This window comes from Eucyclogobius newberryi, unplaced genomic scaffold (assembly GCF_026437365.1).
Source record: "Eucyclogobius newberryi isolate DKJ021-1_F unplaced genomic scaffold, fEucNew1.0.hap1 SCAF_1, whole genome shotgun sequence".
Taxonomy (NCBI): domain Eukaryota; kingdom Metazoa; phylum Chordata; class Actinopteri; order Gobiiformes; family Gobiidae; genus Eucyclogobius; species Eucyclogobius newberryi.
In genome coordinates, this window is record NW_027315723.1 from 45,734,640 (window position 1) to 45,755,275 (window position 20,636).

General features: G+C 39.9%; 1 protein-coding gene across 1 annotated transcript in view; it reads right to left on the bottom strand.

The window, feature by feature from the left end:
- Nucleotides 1–261: 261 nt before the first annotated feature.
- Nucleotides 262–20,636, bottom strand: part of LOC140361448 (receptor tyrosine-protein kinase erbB-4-like) — a 553,408-nt gene continuing 533,033 nt past the window's right edge. The window contains exons 24-27 of the mRNA XM_072447161.1: nt 12,410–12,507; nt 12,159–12,332; nt 4,099–4,420; nt 262–2,246 (exon numbers count right to left, since the gene is read on the bottom strand). Of these exons, the coding sequence (XP_072303262.1) occupies nt 1,429–2,246; nt 4,099–4,420; nt 12,159–12,332; nt 12,410–12,507 (1,412 nt within the window). The 3' untranslated portion in view covers nt 262–1,428. The remainder of the gene's footprint in view (nt 2,247–4,098; nt 4,421–12,158; nt 12,333–12,409; nt 12,508–20,636) is intronic.

Genomic DNA, 20,636 nt, shown 5'->3' on the forward strand with positions numbered 1-20,636 from the left:
TGGATTACTTGTGAGAAGAGGGATTTTGAGTTCAGAATATGAAGTTATTAAAATATCTACATGTACAGAAGTTGGCCTATAATGATACAAAATATACAGGCTCATTCAATTTGACTGTAACATTTATCCACAGCACAGTGGTTCTCAACTGACGAATGCTAGACCCAGTTTGATTCATTTTATTGCACATTTATTCACACTTAAAAACTATTATTCACTCTCTCTTTCACATTGTTTATTTAAAACCATATAATAATATTATTATTTAGGACTTAAATAGAAAAAGAAAATTCTACTTACATTTTACTTTTTGCAACCCATATTGGGTCTTGTTCAACAGTTGAAAATCGCTGGCTCATACCTGATTTTATTTTTGACAAACAATAATAATGCAAAAGCAGTTGTATATTTTCCAATATTTTAACAAAATTATGAATAAATATGAATATTAATTCATACATACGACACTTGGGAGAAATATTAACACAGGTTTTAAATAACAAAATGTATAATGGCTGAGAGCTATTGAAAATAAATACTTTCTGTCCTGTTAGGTCCAACTAATATTAGTTAGCAGCAATTGGATTGGTTTAAACCTGTCACAAACACCTCTAGCGATATAACAAATTTGAATGTATAATTTTTTTATAAGTTAAATAGCCATGTACATGAATATAAGTAACTGTGCTGTTGCTGTGTGACATGTTTCTTCAAATTTCAAACTTCCTTGTATTAGTAGCTTTTAACTATTTTTCCAAACATGGCAACCAGTGTTGATACAGAAGCTTACAGTGTGTGGAAAGGCTACTTTTACTTTAATCAGCCATTCCATCATCGACAATACAGCAGTTCACCCGGCATATTTCCAGGCCTTTCTCAAAATAAAAAAGAACAAAAAATGCACAAGTAACAAAGAAAAAGCTGTCATTTTGGCCATCACAGTATCACAGTTATAGTAGAAAGGTAATATCACATATTAGATGGGAAAATGAACAACATATATTTATATTAGTATATGCGAAAATATTGGATATGATTGCGTTGAGTGCTCTATTGAGTCATGTACAAACCGCGATATTCCCATCGAAGAACAGTCGATCTGCTTTATTACCAGCAGACATATTGTAAATAGATAAAACTCCTTCGCAATGGCTGGCAGTGAGTCCGAGTCCTTCAAGATATGTCCAAGTTATGTCCCATACCATTCTAGAAGCGCAAAGTCTATCTACAACCAAAATGGAATTGAGATGGTAAAGGTGCTTGCGTTTTTGTGACCTCTCCTTGGAACGTCGCTACACTCTACAGCGGATGGCACATTATTGGGAGATGCGGGTTAAGCTAGCAATGTTTGGCTAGCCCCATTTAGATGAGACAGTGGAGTGAAGAAGAGAGATGTTCGGTTAGGCAAAAGTCTCAAGGTGGCAGAGTCTAGACAACAGTGTTCCTTTGCCGGTAAGGTGGAGGCGGCAGAACTGTTCCCGGTTTGAGGGAGAATTCAGACATATATTCAGGATTCTCTGCCACCACAGGTCGTATGTGTCCGTTTTGCTTGTAGAATAGCTTAGGGTTGGTAGAACCGCCTTGCACGCCATCAGCTCCAAGCTGGACAGAGGATTTCTGAGGCAAACTGTGCTGCCAGTATTCCGGATTGTCAAATGTAACCTTGAGCTTTTTACCACTACCTTTCCCCGTTGTGTGGCCTCCATGTTTGAGCAGGCTAGCTGGGTGCATGGTAGCTCCTTGACTCTGGTAAGCCGGAAGGGTGCCAATGCCCATGGGTGCTGCGCTGGATGATTGACCTGTCTGGACTTGGGTAGAGGTTCCGCTGATCTGGCCGATGCTGGTTGGGTTGCCGAGTTGACCGGCTTTCAAAGTGTGGTGGAGGAGGTGCACAGGGGGCAGGTGATGGCAAGCCAAGCCAGCTGGAGAAGGCTGTGCAGAGGGTAAGGGGTAGTGAGGCAAGCTGGTCTGGATGGTCAACGGAAGATGGGATCCTGAGGTGGTGGTGGAGATGGAAGAAGGAGGCTGGGAGGGCAAAGGTAGACCGTTCCTCCTGAGAACTTCTAAGCCAAGGTCCGCTGGGTTGTGGAAGGTGTTGAGGTAGAGGGGCTCGTTGATATACTCATCTTCCCCTTTGCCTGGCTGGCTGTTGGGTGTGCTGTGGTAGCCCGGGTTGTCCAAGGCGTGGATTTCACCGTTTTTGCGACGGGAGACGAATGGGTTCTCCTCGATGGGATTCAGGTACTCTAAAGCGGAGAGTGGGGAAAAACAGTGGGGAGGGAAAGAGAAAAAAAGAGCAAGGTAAGAAAATCACAGAAGAAGTATTGGATATTACAAACCCAATTGAAAATCAAAACAAAAAATAGTTCTATTTGACATTTGTTAGTTCTATTTGACATTTGTTAGATATATTTGACATTTGTTATCAATTGAGCTAATATGCTACAATGCGTTCAGAGCCACAAGAATCAAGTGTTGTCTTTTTGGCTAATGCCAGCTCAGGAAAAAGGGAAGGACCTCAGAAATAAAATATACAGTGAATAGAAATGCATAATTACACAAGACTATAGGAGACAGTAGGTAAAGTAGAAGAAAAAAACTTGACGTTTGAGTGTTTTTGCTCAATTTTAAATTAGCTTTATGTTTCCATGAATTGGTTGCATATTGCTGTAAATATAATTGAATAAACAGATTAAGAATGTTTTATCTACATTTCACCAAATTTTAATTGAGTTTGTAAATTGAAAAAAAAAGAAAATAGACAATTGTGTAATGAGCAGAGAAGATAGCGGTGGAGATGATAGTGGGAATAATAGCATCCTCTCCAGACCAGACGGTCACCACGCCTGCACTTTCTTGGCACTGCACACTCCATCAGCCTGGGGGTGAAACTACCAGCAAATAACCCCTCTTCACCAGCTTCCAAGCGCTATAATAGTGGAGTGCCAAAAACTATTGATTTTGCCCACTCCTGTTGCTCCTTGACATTGCATCAGAGCCGAGTTATATTTGGAATTGCGCGAGGAATATCAAAGCGGCTGACGGACTGAATTATGATCAAAAATGAAACGTGACTCAGTAGAAAGGCTAACATAAACTAGACAAGTCAATTGGGGATTATAATCAATGGACCAAAGTGAAATGAACAGGTAAAACGTTGTACAAAAAGTGTGTTTATTGTGAATGTGAGTGGAGATGAGGTAGAGGGAGCCCTATATAAACATCTGAAGCAGGGTTAACTTTGATGGAGATGAAAGACAGGACAAAGTGGGATCCATTGGGTTTGGTTAAAAACATACAAACTCATGTTAAGGGCTATTACACTTGCTAGGTAATGATATGGCTGGGAACTCAAACTCAATCTGAAACTTGAAGGTGTATTCAATGGACCTGTTCCTCTTTAAAATATGAAAAAAATCTTTTCAGTAAAGCAGAGCCTGTGTACGTATCATTGACATTGGAGGTTTGTACAAAATACAATGTTATTATTTGTAACATTTCAACCAGGAACACACCAAATATGATTCTAATCCATTAACATAAAAAATATGTGAAAATTCCACCTCAAAAAGAGTACTAAAGATTTTCCTAAATGTATGTAATGTATGCTTTTATAATGAATATCACTATGGCAATTGTTTTGTTTATTTTTTGTTAATAAAATGATATGATCAAATATTATACATGTATCAAACTGTATTTGTTTTTGATAAAGTTTAATTCTATAATCCAAAATGTGTCCTGTGGTGTGACATAAAAGATCACACATTTAAAACCAGAAGGAGCTCATCTGTTATTTATGCTCCAAGACAAGCTCTGGGATTCAGCGTTCAAGCTAAAAGGCAAAAGAACATGGGCCAGTTTCATGCCCTGCTGTGTGACAGCTTTATTTCACAAAATAGCATAATTGTAATTGATCCTTTATTATGGGACACAAAACATGTTAAATTATAAAAAGTTAAAAGAGTTACTAACAAAATTATGTTTTTTCTACATTTTTGTATTTTGCTAGTCACTGGTCACACTACAAGACAAAAAAAGGTGCACTCAAACATCAAGAACTCATTTACATCTTTCTTTATCATGTGTATGATTTACCTGAGGAGCTCTTGTCCTTCATTGGTGTCATGTATCCATGCTCATCCGTGTCTCCCCTGGATGTCCTTTCACCCAGGAAGATAGTGGGGTCTGCGCTGTACCGATGTCCCCCGCTGTCCTCACCCGTCCCTTGGCTGTACCTGTGGCCTGCGCTGTCCTCTCCCGTCCCCTGGCTCTTCTGGTTCTTTTTGTGGAGGCCCCCGTTACAGCGTTGGTCATCCAGAGCTGAACCTCCAGAGGCCTCCTGGGTCGCACCGGCCTGGGCCCCAGACGAAGAGCCTTCTGGCGGGTTTGGGCCACCATCTCGATAGCCAAACTGGTTCTGTGGAAAGAACAGAGAGGACCCTTCAGGGACTTCTAGGAATAGAAAGGACGACAGAGCACAGAATGAACGAACTCTGTGAATAAACCTCTAATCTGGTGAAGAAGTAGCTTTGAGTGAGATTCAAATGTAATAACAGTGAAATGTGTGTTCATATTATAGATCCAATACTGTCTGTGTGCAGTAGCAACTAAGTTTAGCCTAATGAGAAATACTATAAGTGTAAGTGTATAAGTGTGTTTGCGGCACATTAGCGCTGGGTAGAATTTAGATTCTTGGCCCAAGCCTGGCATGGCTGTCATTCATTAATTGTGTCAATGCACAGCAACAGAGCCAGATGCGGAGGAAAGCAGGCACAGGTAAGATAATGGACAGAGGGGACACTCAAAAGTGTCTTCTTCTCGGGACCAACCACTCTACTTTTCACACGGTGAACATTGACAAAAAGTCAGGAAAATTTGCACACCTCTGAAACTTGTGCTTGTCTACATTCTGAATATCTTTTTCTAAAATTTCAAAATGTTATTGTAGAATCTTGAAATTTGGCACAGAGGTAGATAGGGACAAGAGAAGTAAAACATTAATACGGCAACACCGTCCGCCCAATCCAATTTGGCCAATCGGGCCGATTAAAAAAGTGAAGGACATCCATGTCATATTTCTTACGGCGTAGCCATGACAATGATAGAAACCTCCCATGTAAAATCGCCAAATCTCTGACATTTGAATACATCCAAAAGTATGGCCAAACGGTATACATTTACTACTGTGTCTATGGTAAGATTTTTGAGGCCCAAGTACATAATTCCAAAAATGAGTGGGGTGGCATTGTCAAAAACAGTCTGCTGTGAATTGTGAGTAACAGGACAGTCCAAAAATATGCAATCGTGGTTTGCCTGCCACAGTTTCTCCAGCAAGGAGCATTTCCCTGTGAATAAATGGGCACTTTGGTGATATGAAAAAACACGACACATTTTCCCAGCAAAATGCCTTCCAGACATGTGATTTTGTGGTCCTTCACTGGGATGTAAACACATTTCCCACTCTTGGACTGTCAAAACAAGGTTACCTTCTCTTTCCCATTTGTTTTTAATATATTAAGAAGAATAGCAGTCCAGATTAGCAATGCATTGATATAATTTCGATGTTTGCTTTTCATATTTCACATATCCACTCAGAGTTTAACCAGCCCCAAAACACGTTCACAATGTCTGAGATATGCTGCTCCGCCTCATTGACGTGTGCGCAGCCTCCTGCTCCTGCTTTCAGCTCCAGTATTTCTGCTCAGGCCAAGTTCTGACTTCAACTCTCAATGACGCCATGTCATGTTGCATTTCACGCAACATAGGGGCCATCTGTTGTAAAGTTATGTCCACTCTCCCGTCCGTCCCATGCAGGCTCAGGAGACGGAGCTCGGCTGTGTGGTGGCATGCGGCCCCTCGGGATCCTTAGCTTGGGGAAGTCGATTTTCTGCAGAGGTTGTAGTCCTTTAGTTTAGATTTTCTTTTAGGTGGAACAAAGCATTTTACCTCAGTAGAATTATACAAACAGTATTTTTAAAAAACTCAAAAACACAAAACCACAGAAATGCCTGACAATTGAATGAAATTACTGTGATGTTCATTTGTATAAAGTAACCAAAGACTGCACTTAATATTATCAAAGTAGAATTGATCTTACGTAACGCTTCGAGATCAAAAGTTCAGCAAACATTTCTGGTGCTGCTGCCAAAAACTCAACCTAGAAGCAATTTTTTGCACCAGTTGTTTTATCACCTGGAGCTAAGGCATTGCTACTCTTAACCCGCGCAGCTGTCTGTGAGAGGTAAATGTGTGGAAAATCTTCTGGGACCATTGGCAGATCAGACCCCTCAACCTCCACAAAGAACAGAAAGCCCCGCAAGAAAACACAAAACATGACACAGCGAGCTAAAGGCCGAACTTGCGGTCCTGTGCTAGTCTGCCGCAGGCGATCTCACCTTGGCTGTACTCAACTGCTCACTATAGCGGCAATTACAGGGAACACAGCAGAATGGAGAGAACGGAGGAAAATGTCTGGAGAGATGTCTATCCACCTACTCCTGATGCTTCTCTGATCCATCCTGCTCCCGAACTCTTCAAAGTGAGCCATTATCAGCGGTTCTTTTCAAGTGTGGGGAGCAAATCGGATTAGATGGCAGAATGCTGGTGGAATGACTGAATAACTTTGTAGAGCAAAGTCAAACACTTTATTTTGAACAATGGCTGGTTGATCACATAATGCTACACTTCAAAAAGACTATGGGGTTTTTAGTAAACAATCATCTGATTGTCCACAAGATGAATTACTGTACATACTGTTATTGTGTTCTGCATGTTCATTTTACTGTTTTATAACTCGTCTTGTGACTCATTTTACCTTTGTAACTATGAGTAAGTAAGACTGGGGAAAAAAAAAGTATTAATGCTCAGTGAATGTTGGTGGACAGCAAGTTTAAGGTCTCTCCAGAGATGCTCAATTGGGTTTAGCTCAGGGCTCTGTCCAGTCAAGAATGGTCACAGAGTTCTTTCGAAGCCACTCCTTTGTTATTTTAGCTGTGTGTTTAGGTCATTGTCTTGTTGGAAGGTGAAACTTCGGCCTGAGAGCCTGAGCACTCTGGAAGTGGTTTTCTTCCAGAATATCTCTGTACTTGGTCGCATTTATCTTTCCGTCTATTGCAACCAGTCGGCCTGTCCCTGCAGCTGAAAAACATCCCCATAACGTATTATGCTGCCACCACAATGTTTCACTGTTGGGATTGTATTAGGCAGGTGATGAGCAGTGCCTGGTTTTCTCCACACATACCGCTTAGAATTAACGCCAAAAAATTAAATCTTGGTCTCATTCATTTTCTATGAATGAGACCAAGATTGACATTTTTTGGCGACCAAATCTTATTTCTCATAGTCTGGGAATCCTTCATGTGTTTATTGGCAAATACTATGCAGGCTTTCATCTGTCTTGCACTGAGGAGAGGCTTCCGTCGGGCCACTCTGCCATAAAGCCCCGGCTGGTGGAGGGCTGCAGTGATTATTGACTTCCTCCCATCTCCCTACTGCATCTCTGGAGCTCAGCCAGAGTGATCTTTGGATTCTTCTTTACCTCTCTCACCAAGGCTCTTCTCCCATGATTGCTCAGTTTGGCTGGACATCCAAGTCTAGGAAGATTTCTGGTCGTCCCAAACCTCTTCCATTTAAGGATTATGGAGCCAGATCTGTGCCTTACCACAATTCTGTCTCTGAGCTTCTTGGGCAGTTCCTTCAACCTCATGATTCTCATTTGCTCAGACATGCACTGTGAGCTGTGAGGTCTTTATAGGTGTGTGCCTTTCCTAATCAAGCCCAATCAGTTTACTGCAATTGAGCACAGTTGGACTCCAATGATGTAGTAGAATCATCTCAAGAAGGATCAGAAGACATTTACAGCATGTGAGTTAAATGAGTGTCACAGCAGTGTCTGAATTCTTAAGACCATGTCATATTTCAGTTTTTATTTTTTAATAAATGCGCAAAAAAAAAATCTGTTTTGTTCTGTCAAGATGGGGTGCTGAGTGTGCGTTCATGAGAAATAAAATGTACTTTTTAGATTTTAGAAAATGGCTGCAATGATTTTTTTTTTTTAAAGGGGTCTGAATATTTTCCATACCCACTGTATATACAGTAGAATGGCTGTCCAGATTATTAATGAATCAATATAATTTAGATATGATTCTCCTTGAAAGTTCTCATTTGCATGTCTTTAGCTAGGAGTAAGAGATAATTAAACACATAAAACACAAGAAAGATACTACTCCGGGAACTGACAGACCAAGGCCTCACAAGCTAATAAGGCTAACATGGTCCAGCGCGGCTGCCAACAGCCCTCCTTCCGCAACTAAAGTAAGCTCTGTCCCCGCAACTTTGCAACAGGTGGCCCTTATGTTACCAATTTCAACAACGTACCATACTTCTCATGTTATACAGTCTCTCATGTTATACAGTCTTGTCAAGACTCCAAATCATTCAAATTGTGTTGCTATTATTTAAGTTAAATTATGTAAAAATCATAATTACAGTGTTTAGTAAAATAAATTAATACCCCAATTAATTTATTAACAAAATAATAATTTGTTGCCATCCTAGTTGAGTTTGGGGGAAAAGTTATGCTAACCACTTTTTTGTTGCGTAATGAAAGTTTTTGATTTGATGGAGTTGCTGTCCTTGAGTATGTAACAGGCATCCATTAGGGAATATGGAGCTAGCATTAAGAATAGGTCACTGCATTTAGAAGTGTGTGTTAGCACTGTATAGCTGCAATGCAAACACCCCATCCCATTGTCTATTAGCTAACTGGCAGCTATTAAACGAGAGACTGCGCTGTTTGCTTATGCAGTCCTGAGTAATGAAAGTTGGGGCCGGGGGAGTTGCAACTTGAAGATCCTAGTATTAGCCACACACGCGCGGAGGTGCATATGATGGAGGGGCCCATTAGAGGTAAATCAGCAGAGTATTGGAAGACCTTGGCCACCTTGAGCTCCTCCAAAGGACAATTGGAGAGGATGGTGTTTAACTGAAAATTATAGACAGTGAAGGAGAGGTGAGTAAAGACATAACAGTATATAGGAGGTGATTTTGAGATCGGCATATTTTCTCTTACACAACCAGGCCTGCTAGATTCATTAATTCATTCTCTTACGCTTTTTCCGGTCTCGGGTGACTGGCGCCTATACAAGTGACTTTGGGCCTTAGTTGGGAGCGTGCTAGATTTGTTTTTCTTTAGATACAATTCCAGGGTCATCCAGTGGTAAGAAGTCCACTTTTTTTTTTTTTTTTTTTTTTTTTTTACAAAAAAAACCTCCACTTTCAGCTTAAAGCGGAGTGACTCTGTGTCATTCCCAAAATTGTCTAAAGACCGGAAAGACCAGGCTGTATCTTGGAACAAACTCGGAGCAAAACCTAAACGATACAAATATAATGTAAAGTCACCTAAAATACAGTTTACAAATAGATTTTTACCACTTTCAGAGACTGAATTAAATGAAAAAAAACATGACGTCGCCAAAAGGCAGTAGACAAAGGGAGAATCTGTGTCAAAAGTCAAGGTCACTGACAGGGCTGTCCTGATTGGAGATGATACAATACATCATGTGACGCACCTAAATATCAACACACATTCTTTTCCCAGCGCCACTGTTTCTGAGATAACGTCACTCCTTCCTAATGTTTTTGCTGAACATCAAGGATGATAATATGTGACAGAAACGCTAAAGAGCTTGATGCTGTCCTTGAAACCTACAGTCTTACTCAGTATGTGAGTGGCCCCACCAACTGCAGAGGGCACACTCTAGATCTCCTAATTACAAAGAGGGTAATGTTAGGGTCAAATGTCAGTGTGGTCGAAGCTGTGCTGTCTGATCATTTCTGTGTCTTCTTTGACATGTCTGTTTTTACCAAACCACCGGCTAGTCCTGCAGTTGTTCAGAGGAGACACATAAATGATGGCATAGGTGCAGTTTATGTAAATGATAAACTTGTCTCATGCTCTAATGTAAATCTTGTGTTTTGAATATTCTGGACGTCATTGTCCATATGAAGGCTAACATTTTTAAAAATAAGCAGAAGGCGCCATGGAGAACTTATGATTCGGTCAGGACACAGAAAAGGGAGTGCCGCCGGGGCGAACAGAAATGGCGCAAGTCAAAGCTCCAGGTTCAAAAAGAGATTTACAGAGAGAAGTTGTACATTTTCAACCTGATTTTATGTAGAACTAGGGAATTATATTTTGCTGAAATAATTGGAAGCTGCAGTAACTACTCACTTGTCCTGTTTCCCACAGTAAACAGATTAACAAACCCTCCAGCTCAGCTGCCGTTAGAACTAATTTCCACATCCAAGTGTAATGAGTTTGCAGTATTCTTTAGTGACAAAGTTCAGGGCATTACAAATGCTATAAATCCCACAATGCAAAAAATAACCCTAAAACCACCTAGACACTAACTTTGCACCTGTAACTGACAAGTCCAGGAGATCTTCACCAGTCTGAGTTCATGTACATGCTGCCTTGAAGTGTTACCCTTCAGATTTCTAAACTCTGTGATGAACAGTTTGTTAGCACCACTCACTCATATGGTTAACATGTCGCTTCAATATGGAACGTTCTCAATGTCCCAATGTTCCCAATGCAAAATTGCGGTCATAAAGCCTCTCCTAAAGAAGAGCAGTCTTGATGCCGCAGTACTGAGTAATTATCGGCCCATCTCTAATCTGCCATTTTGGGGCAAAGTCCTTGAAAAAATCTTTTACCAACAGGTCACAGCTTTCCTCTTTATAAATAACTCATTTGATGTTTTTCAGTCAGGTTTTAGACCTCATCACAGCACTGAGACTGCTCTTGTCGAGGTGACAAATGACACAGGTTAGGCTTAATTCTGGCTTAATTCTGTTAGATCTGAGTGCTGCTTTTGACACTGTTTATCATGGGATCCTCTTACAGAGACTAGACCCCTTCCTTTCAACATGCTGTCGTTAGGTCAGCTGATACGTACCGAAAATGTGTCCTATCACAATTATGTACTCAGATCTATGTTTCACTGATGGCAGGTGAATATGGACCAATGGATTCACTCTGTCACTGCATCCAACAGATCAGTGTGTGGATGCAAAACAACTTTCTCCAGCTGAACTCAGACAAGACTGAAATAATTGTCTTTGGCCCACAGAAGCAAAGAGAAAGTGTTAGCAGTCACCTCCTAGAGTCTTGCTCTAAAATCTACAAATCAAGTTAGAAATATGGGGGTAATAATGAACTCAATCAAAAGTATAGTGTCTAAACCAGACTCGGAGAGACTTCCATGTGTTTGTCTCCAGTAGATTAGACAACTGTAACGGCCGCTCACTGGCCTCTCCAAACAAGCTGTAAAACAGCGGCAGTACATCCAGAATGCTGCTGCTCAGGTCCTGACTAGAACCAGGAAGTACGATCACATTAGTCCTGTTCTCGGGTCTCTGTACTGGCTCTCTGTGGTCAGAGAATAGACTTTAAAGCAGCTCTGCTTGTGTACAAGTCTCTCCATGTTAGTGCCATATTAAACACCTTGGACTCTGAGGACTTCAGGGGCCTCCTGATGGTGCCCAGAGTCAGGACTAAACATGGGGAATCTGCATTTCAGTTTGATGCAGCTAAAATCTGGAACAGTTGACTGAAATTATTTTCTTTGCACTCTTCTCTTTTATGTCTTAAACTGTTTTCTGATTTCTGTCAGATCTTTGTGATTTTAATGCATTCTTCCTGTTGTGAAAAGCACTTTGAATTGTCTTGTGTACGAATTGAAGTTGCCTTTTCTTGCCGCGAGTGCTTATTTGATGTAAAGCGCTCTGACTCCCTTGAAGGTAGAAAAGTACTATATAAATTTGACCATTTACAATTTACAATTTTTTGCTCTCATACGCACTTTAATTGCACCTCTTGACATCACTAAGAGATCCACACACCTTGACAACTTCTAACAATTTCAGCGCTCACATGTCCTTCACTGTGCCCCCACAGATGCAAGCAGATATTATTTTCAGCTTGATTTACTCTAGACCAATCCTCATTTACCCCCTTTTCAGTGTGTAAAATCAGAATAGAGTAGTCTTTAATTGTATTCCATTCCCAAGGTTTCAAACATTGTTTAATTGGCCTTGAAATGCATAATAATAGCATCCAACTTGAACGGAGTCATTGTATAAGTCGGTCTCACCCTGTTCGAGTCGACCCTGGGCCGTGTAGAGTAGGACCCCAGGGGAGGCATGTTGAAGCCCTTCGGCACCAGATATTCTTCTGCATCCATCAGTTCATCCAAGTCCTCTTCGTCTAACAAGCTCTGGAAAAACTTGCTGTCATTCGGGCTAGGCAGCTTCATGTGGTCATCCCCCTGCGACCAGAAAGAAAGAAAAAAATAGTCTACCTAAACTTATGGTATAAAAATTTTGATTGAAGAAATGCACCTACTTGAATGACCAGGTATCGCTGAGGGTCACGCGCCATTCGGCAAAACTCTGCCGCCAGCTCCTTAAATTTGGGCCTGCTATCTGCGTCAATCATCCAGCCTGGGGACAGAAGGGGGAGAGAGAGAGGGACAGAGTGACAGAGAGAGAGAGAGAGAAAGAGAGAGAGACAAAGAGATAAAGAGTGTAAGAAAAATAATTTATTGAAAATGTAATGTCTAAAGTTTTGTGTGAAAATGAGAAAATGTAACTATAACCTGTTATTTGTGTCCATTGTAAAAGAACACAATAGTGTTCTAATTATTATCATTATGACACCGAAGAATACATGTTACGCTTTAACAGATAAGTTATGAAGGAAAACTATTAAGCAACTTTGGAAAATGTTTTGCAAAATTATTCTGCAAGTATTGCTCTGAATCTTATTAAAAAAGACTTCAGACTTCAACTCATACATGTAATGTAATGAAACAGTTTGGTATGTAATAGGTCAGGTTCACAACGTTCTTGAATCCCTTTAGTTTAAACTGGGTTGAGACAGGTCAGAACTCTATGAAAGATTTGTTTACATAGTTTATGATACATATCTTTGTAATTACTGGGCCGATCCACATGACACAAATACTGGCGCACAGTTCAACATCTTCTCGGTCAATAATACAGAAAAACAAATAAATTAAAAGCCATGAGATGTTAGGTTTGTGGAGCCAATCCCAAACAGATAATGATACAATTCAACATTTGTGGATATTTATTTTGGATATCTCTTTAAAAAGCTGTACATTTTCCACAGAGTTATGTAAGCCCTTGTTGAGTTGAGGTTCTAGAATTCGATGATGTCATACCTCAGACAGTGAGCAGGGCTTGGGTAACTGTGGGAGATTCACTTTAAAGTGTTGAATCCAAAAATGTTGAAGCTTCATAATTTTTTGGGATTGTCTCCACAAAATTGTCATATTAATCTTATGGTTTAAAGTTATTATTTTAAAGAATAAACATAAAAAAGACCAGAGAGTGAAAGAAACACAATCATGGCACATTTAAATTAAAATAAAAGTCCAAACTTATCCAAAGTCCATCAAATTTGTCCAGATTAAGTCTGAATGTCATTTTGTCCATTTGTCTGATGTTTGTTTACTGTCAGTTTAGCCTTTGATCCTTGTTGAGGTTTGTGTCATCCAATTCTTTGTGATGGCCTTTTTTCCATCCCAAAAGTGAGCTCCAATGGTATCTATTTATTGTGTCCATGGCAGAAGTTTTTAGGACCAAATATATAGTTCTAAAGTTGGGTGGGATGGCAATGTCAAAAACAGTATGTAGTGCATTGTTAATTTCAGTCCCAATAGGTCCCAAAACATGAGATAGCTGTTTGCCTCCTGGCTGCCACAGTTTATGAAACAGTTAGCGTTTCCCTTTGAAAAATGGGCACTTAACACGGTGTTATGAAAAAACGTCACAGATTTTTCCATGTGGTCCTCCACTCTGAAGTACATATTTCCACTCTTTGTCTGCCACAACAAAGCTACCTTCTCTTTCCCATTAGTTTTTAATATATTTAGTAGAGTAGCAATACATTGATATAATTTAGATATTATTCCACTCAAACATTCTGATTCAAAACCCTTTCAGTCAGATGGTTGTAATGGTCATTACTTAGTTTAATTCCTTGGTTATAATAACTCCTTATTTGTAAGTACCTAAAATGTCCTGCTTCTCCAAGCCAAAGGAGTCTTTCGAGATATCAAAGCTTTACATGTCATTATCTTATACAACTTGAAATACTTTTATACTTTTTGTAATTCTTGAATCTCAGGCCAGTACTATTTGGTAAAAATAGGGTTCGCCATAACCCTCATAAGCCAACCAGTTTAAGATGTTAATGATTTTAATGATGTTTTGATGAGCTCCTTCCATGTTGTAAGCACAGATTTTACCCAGGGATTCTTGACTTCCTCTTCCCTGTACAGGAACCTCTGGCATCACATTACACTCAATATTTCCCATTGAGCTTTATATTCTGGTTCAGTACAGCCACGCTCTGGTTCTTTTGATAACTGGGCAGGGTCTGGGCAAAACATTATTCTTTATCGTTTCTTTCAATCCTTTGACTTAGCCTTAAGTATGGGATAAGAGTACATTTTTCAATATCTTTCTTTATAGTGGAGGAAAGAGAAGTATAGTTTTTCTCTAAGATTGTTGATAGTTCTTTATGGAGGACAACACCTAAATGTTTAAGAGATTCTGTTTGGATAAGTCTTCATAAAGGACAGAGGGGGGTTTCCTGTTGTGTTAGGCACTTTGAAACGCTCTACAAATAAACTTGCCTTGCCTTTCCTTAACTGACAAGAATCACACCTTTGGATTTCCTTAATGGCACCACTTTATGAAGCTAATGTTTATTTATGCTGACAGAGAAGAAGTTGAACTTTTTTTTACCTACTGTAGTTGTACGCCTATATTTTTTAATTTTTAATTTTAGACTTCCAGTCTAAGCTAAACTATAGAGATTTGAGAAAGTTGTGATGTCACGTGGACCCAACCTATTGTCCTATTTCTATTACTAAGCCATTTTAGATCAATATTGTGGATTATAATGAACAAAATATAAAATTACAATTTATGTACATGTATGTATTAGCAGCACTAAGCACCTCAAAAAAGAGAGTAAAAAGTCTTTCGATATTTTAAATCTGTTCATGCTAGCTCTTAGTGTGGACACTGCACAATTAGTACACTAATCACAACCCTCTTTCTCTTCAATGATGGCATTAGGACTTTACAGCGCAACCATTTTGCTGGTCCCTAACACCAGCGACAGTAGCAATTATTTCAAAATGATTCCAAATACACATTTTTGAGTTTGATAGTTTAGTAGTTCATATTAAACTGGCTAATGTGGTCTAGAGAGAACAAGGAATATGGTTACTAATAAATAGCCTTATGCATTTTCTGATTTTTAAATATTAGCCCCTGGACAGCGCCAAAAATGTACTTCTATGCTTGAGGCAAAGTAATTCATTTACAACAAAGATGGCTGCAGGGCTTTCACATATCCCTGTCAAGAGCAATTGGCATAACATTATATATATATATATATATATACATATATACATATGTATATATATATATATATATATATATATATATATATATACATATATACATATGTATATATATATATATATATATATATACATATATATATATATATATATATATATATATATATATATATATATATATATATATATATATATATATAGAGAGAGAGAGAGAGAGAGATAGATATAGATATAATATATATAGGGTTATTTTTTTTTACACAGTAACTATTACATTTCATGCGATTATTTTGGATTAATATGCATTTTTGAGCTGGAACACATCATTCTCTCTAATTTGTTAATGAAAAAGAGAACATTTTCAGGAAAAGATAATTAAAAAAGTGCACATTTGGCTAGGAAACTGGTGTGAGAGTTTGTAGCCGGTATAAAAGTCACTCTACGCTTCTTTATTTTGTATTGTGAGGCGGCCAATAGCTGGAAGTGTGATTGCTTGGAATTCCTCAAATGGCAGTTTTTTTTTCTTCTTTTTTCTTCTAAAAGTTAATAAATAAATCATTACAATAGCTATAAAAATATTCAACATATGGCATGAGAAATGACAAGCAGAGGCAGGAGCACATCACAACAGTTAGTAAGAGATTGTTGCCCTATTCTTGTTGTTTATGTGGGATTCTAGCTCCTGAACAATATATATATCCGGGTTTATCAAATTCTACAGTGCCTTTCTATTTTTTGTCATTGTAACTAGCTATGTATGTTTCTGGGAAATAAAACAGTTTCAATTTAGAAAATTTAAATTTAAGTAAAGGATAAATATGCATTATTTGTATGGTTATTGTTCTTTAAACATGCTCTTGTTTCTCTGCTTTAGCATATCATATTTTAGAAATTTAAAAAGCACAAATGACTTCTTATCAGTCAGGCATTTCCCATATCAGGAATCAAGTTAGAGCTCCATCTATTAGCTGCAGATATAATTACATGGGGGAGATAAACAAACCTTGCTTGCTCTAACATACTAATGTAACCATGCAGTTGTTATGAATGCGATTTGAGGTTTGGTGATGATTTATGCATTTGGAGTTCTACCTATGACATTACTACTAATGTTTTGTGAGGCTCAGAGGAAAGGATTCAAGTTCAGTCATCTGGACACAGTTTTGAAAATAAAAACATTTCGACTTTCGCTATTGGCTCAGAGGCTTGTCTGGGTCCACCAGATACTTCAGAGATGATCTGCGTTTGGCGAATATCATCATTTGCATAGGTGAAATGCATAGGTACGTAACTTGGAATGGTTGTCGCGCCACGTTGGCCGCCAAAGATTCAGCTTTGGTCAACTTCTGCATCGGCCTAGACGCGTGTCTTAAGCTATGTTCACACATCTGCGTCCATATTTGTGCCCGACGCCAGAGTTGGACGCCTGTACATTTGAAGGCAGACACCCTGGACGCGTGTCCTGGACGCCCCGGACAACTCACCAGCAGACACGCGTCCAAGGCGCAGTGGAGGACTTGTTGTGTTTCCCTGTGTAGCTGTGCAATGGCAGAACAGGTGGAGAAAGTGGCTTTGGTGTATTTAATTTACAAAGTCCAAAAACTGAGGCGATTGGCGCGGGGCTTGTCTGGGTCCTGCAGATTCTTCAGAGGTGAGCAGAGTTTAGTGAATATAGTTATTTGCTCCAAGAGCGACATCTTTTTAAAAAATCATTGCAGAGTTTGTTTTGGGTCTTCTTCCGGGTAGTGCGTAGGCATGTCACTGGAGCGTAATCTCTGATTGGTTAGTTGAGCTTTGTTCAACTTTTGTCTTTTCTCAAACGCCCCTGACGCCGCATCCGACGTTCAAAACGCAGGATTTGCGCCGCAAAAACGCTTGACGCCCAAGACGCACATCCACATAGACTTTAAATGTAAACTGGACGCTTTGACGCGGTGATATGAATGCCACTCCAGGCGTCAGAAACTTAAAGATGGGCTGCAACGTCGGTTAATAAATGGAATACAGCTTTCATTTTTTCACAACGAAGTCTGGACGGTTCATTCCGCCAAACCCAAGAATGTGCCATAGCAACCGCCTTGATAACCGAATGCTTCAACCGCGGTCGCAAATCAGTGACGACACACCGGGAGCTTGCTGTAGCCGGACCTTCATTGTTCTCGTCGTACATGTGCTAAACCGAGCAGAATTTTACGTTTTATACGACGAATCTTGCTGTTATCTGCAATGACACAGAGATGTGTAGCAATGCACTGCTCTCAAGAGGGAAGCGGGCTCTTTGAGTGGCCCAAACGGAAGAGTAGAGGACATCTTTTGACACGATTTGTCCGTACCAAGAGAATGTTTTGGAATCCCAAATCGGCAATGTGTGGCAAGTCTGGTCCAATGCTATGCAACCAACATTTTATGGAAGACAGTTTCCTAAACCTCGTGAAATATCGACTTGGATATTCGAAAAAGTATGCTGAAAGATATTTTCACATCAAGGCAGTTGCTCACTTTATGCTGGCTGTAATAATTATACCAGGAAGTTGAATGTATTTGACATTAAATTGAATCGAGCCACCGGCACGTTCTCGACTCCCGTTTTCAGGTCAGTTTGACTGGCGGCTGCCCACAAGTCCCAAAGTTCACAAGTCTGAAGGCTCTGGATCTCTCCTCCAGCGCAGCGGACTCACACCGGGCTCTCACGTCCTCTCCCCGCCTCCCGCCGAGCTTTCCCCGGGCTCACCCTGCCGCCTGGAATACTTTGCTTTTCGTCCACGACTTTGGGATTTACCTCGCGCCTCACCGACACTCCCGCGGTGTCTGTGGATTCCGTGATAGGAAACGCTGATTCCAGTGTTCGCTGCGCTGTGGATATTGTGGAGCAACACCACCGCGAGCGTGGACTCCATCATCCACATCGGTGAGCAGCAGCACGCACAGGCACTTTAGAGAATGCGACTATCGGACTAGTGAACCTTCGGACTTGTGAACCTTCGGACTAGTGAACCTTCGGACTTGTGAACCTTCGGACTAGTGAACCTTCGGACTAGTGAACCTTCGGACTTGTGGGGTGGAACCATTTGACTAGTAATTTGCAGTTTTGAACTAATACAGTAAAGAACCTCGTTATCATTGTATTTCACATAATTTCGTGGGATATATTCTAGTTTAACACGCACCATTCAGAAAGTATGTCCGTCTAGTCGCCATCTCATTCTCATTTCCTCATCATTCTCATCCGGTCCATTTTCATCGTCCGACGAGGCGTCAGGCTCAAATATATGAGGCAGCAGTTGCTGGACCTGTTCTTCAACAGGATGCTGTTCGAAATCCTCTCACTTGACGAGGATTCATTTAGTCGCTATCCCTGTCCTCCGTGTTGGCTAGACAATGTCCCGGAGTGACGTCACATTTCCGGGTTAGGTGAAGTCAAAAAGACGGCAGCAGCAAAAGAGCGAAATTATTTTCAAAAATAGTTTATTTTTTATATAAGACTTGGACTATATTAAGACTTGGATACTAACGGCCGACGACGACGACTTGAAAGCACGATTACTATTAACTTTGCAGCCCATCTATAAACGCCTAAAACATACAGCGTCAAACGATAAAAAAGCGGGATTTGCGCCGCTCAGACATTCTGGAGGAGCGTCCACTATAGATTTTACATGTAAACTGGACGCTTTGGACACCGTGGTGTGACTATAAGCCCAAAAAGTGACGACCAGCTCAGAGGGTAAGAAGACGAAGAACGTTGGGCCTTTAACAAAGTTAAAAGAGCCAAAAAACTGGACTAAAGGGAAACAAAACCAAGATAAATGGTGACTCTAACCCTTATATGTCTGGACTGTGTTGAAAAACTAACACTTTAAAACAAAAACTTGTACATCCTAAGGATAAGATGCCCACAAAAAACAGAGCAATATAATGTATTCAATCCAACACAGTCAGAAAAGTTGCAAAGGTACATAGGTGAGACAAAACAGCCGTTGCACAAAAGGCTGTATCAACACAGAAGGCATGTCAATTTGGGATTGCAGAGTGTCATGGATTTTCATCTGAAAGCCAGAAACCATCAATTTGAAGACAGTAAGGTTAAGATTCTGAGCAAGAAGAGGAATTGATTTTAAAGAGGAATCAACAGGGCAAGAGAATTCCTCTTCAAACAGAAATGGTGGCTCAATTTACCTGATGTTTACGACTGCGTTTTGAGGCCCTGGTCAGCAAAATGTACAGGTAAGTCGTATGCCATATCAGGTACGCATCAGTGACGTGGGAGCTGAAATCAGCAAACAACAGCTATTTCTATGGCCCATTACAGGGCTGTAAACGTAATAAATACGATTTTTTTTAGGTGAAACTTGTGTAAACAAATAGATTTACAAGACTATTATAAGGAAACTCCTCCCAGATGGCAGGGCTTACGCAGCCAGAGTAGTATAAATATCTGAGGTTTCAGACCAGGTCTACAGGATAAAAATGACTTTCGGATGAAAGTTGAAAGGTCAGATGACTACACTTGAATAATTGTCTATGATGGAACACTCCTGGATGAATGAGGCATTACACCGACCTCAGAGTAGAGGACTTACTAAATTTAAGACTTACTAAACAACAAAACTCCAAGTATTTTATTTTTTAAAGAGAGAACAATGTTATGATGCAGTTAAAAGATTAAAAAAGTCAATTGTGCATAACATGCTAAATCCTGAATTAAGAAGCTTTAATATTGAATTTATCAAGCATCTAAAAACATCCTCTTTCCACTTTGTGATTGGTCCAGTAAGATTGCACATGCGGAAACTAGCCGATGACGCGGATTGACTGAATCCGTCAGCCTGCCTCTAACTGAATGTAAACCACTTCAGGGCAATACTAGAGGGCAAGCTGCAGGTTATAACATCACAACATTTGCAACTTGGAGGTCCACGTAGTCAAGACAAGGAGTAAAATTAATAAAATGTTTTGGCCAAACGTAACATTGGAGATTTTTTTGAGACATTTTGCACTTTAACTTTCCCACTCCAACCTGAGCCTTGCAATCTCCAATAATGCTTTAGCAGATGAATATTAAATGAACAGTACTTGATTAAACTGCAGTGAATACGCATCATCTCAGGCTCACTTGCGGAGGTGTACAAACAAGGTTCAGACACAATAAAAGAGATTGTGCTTGGATCA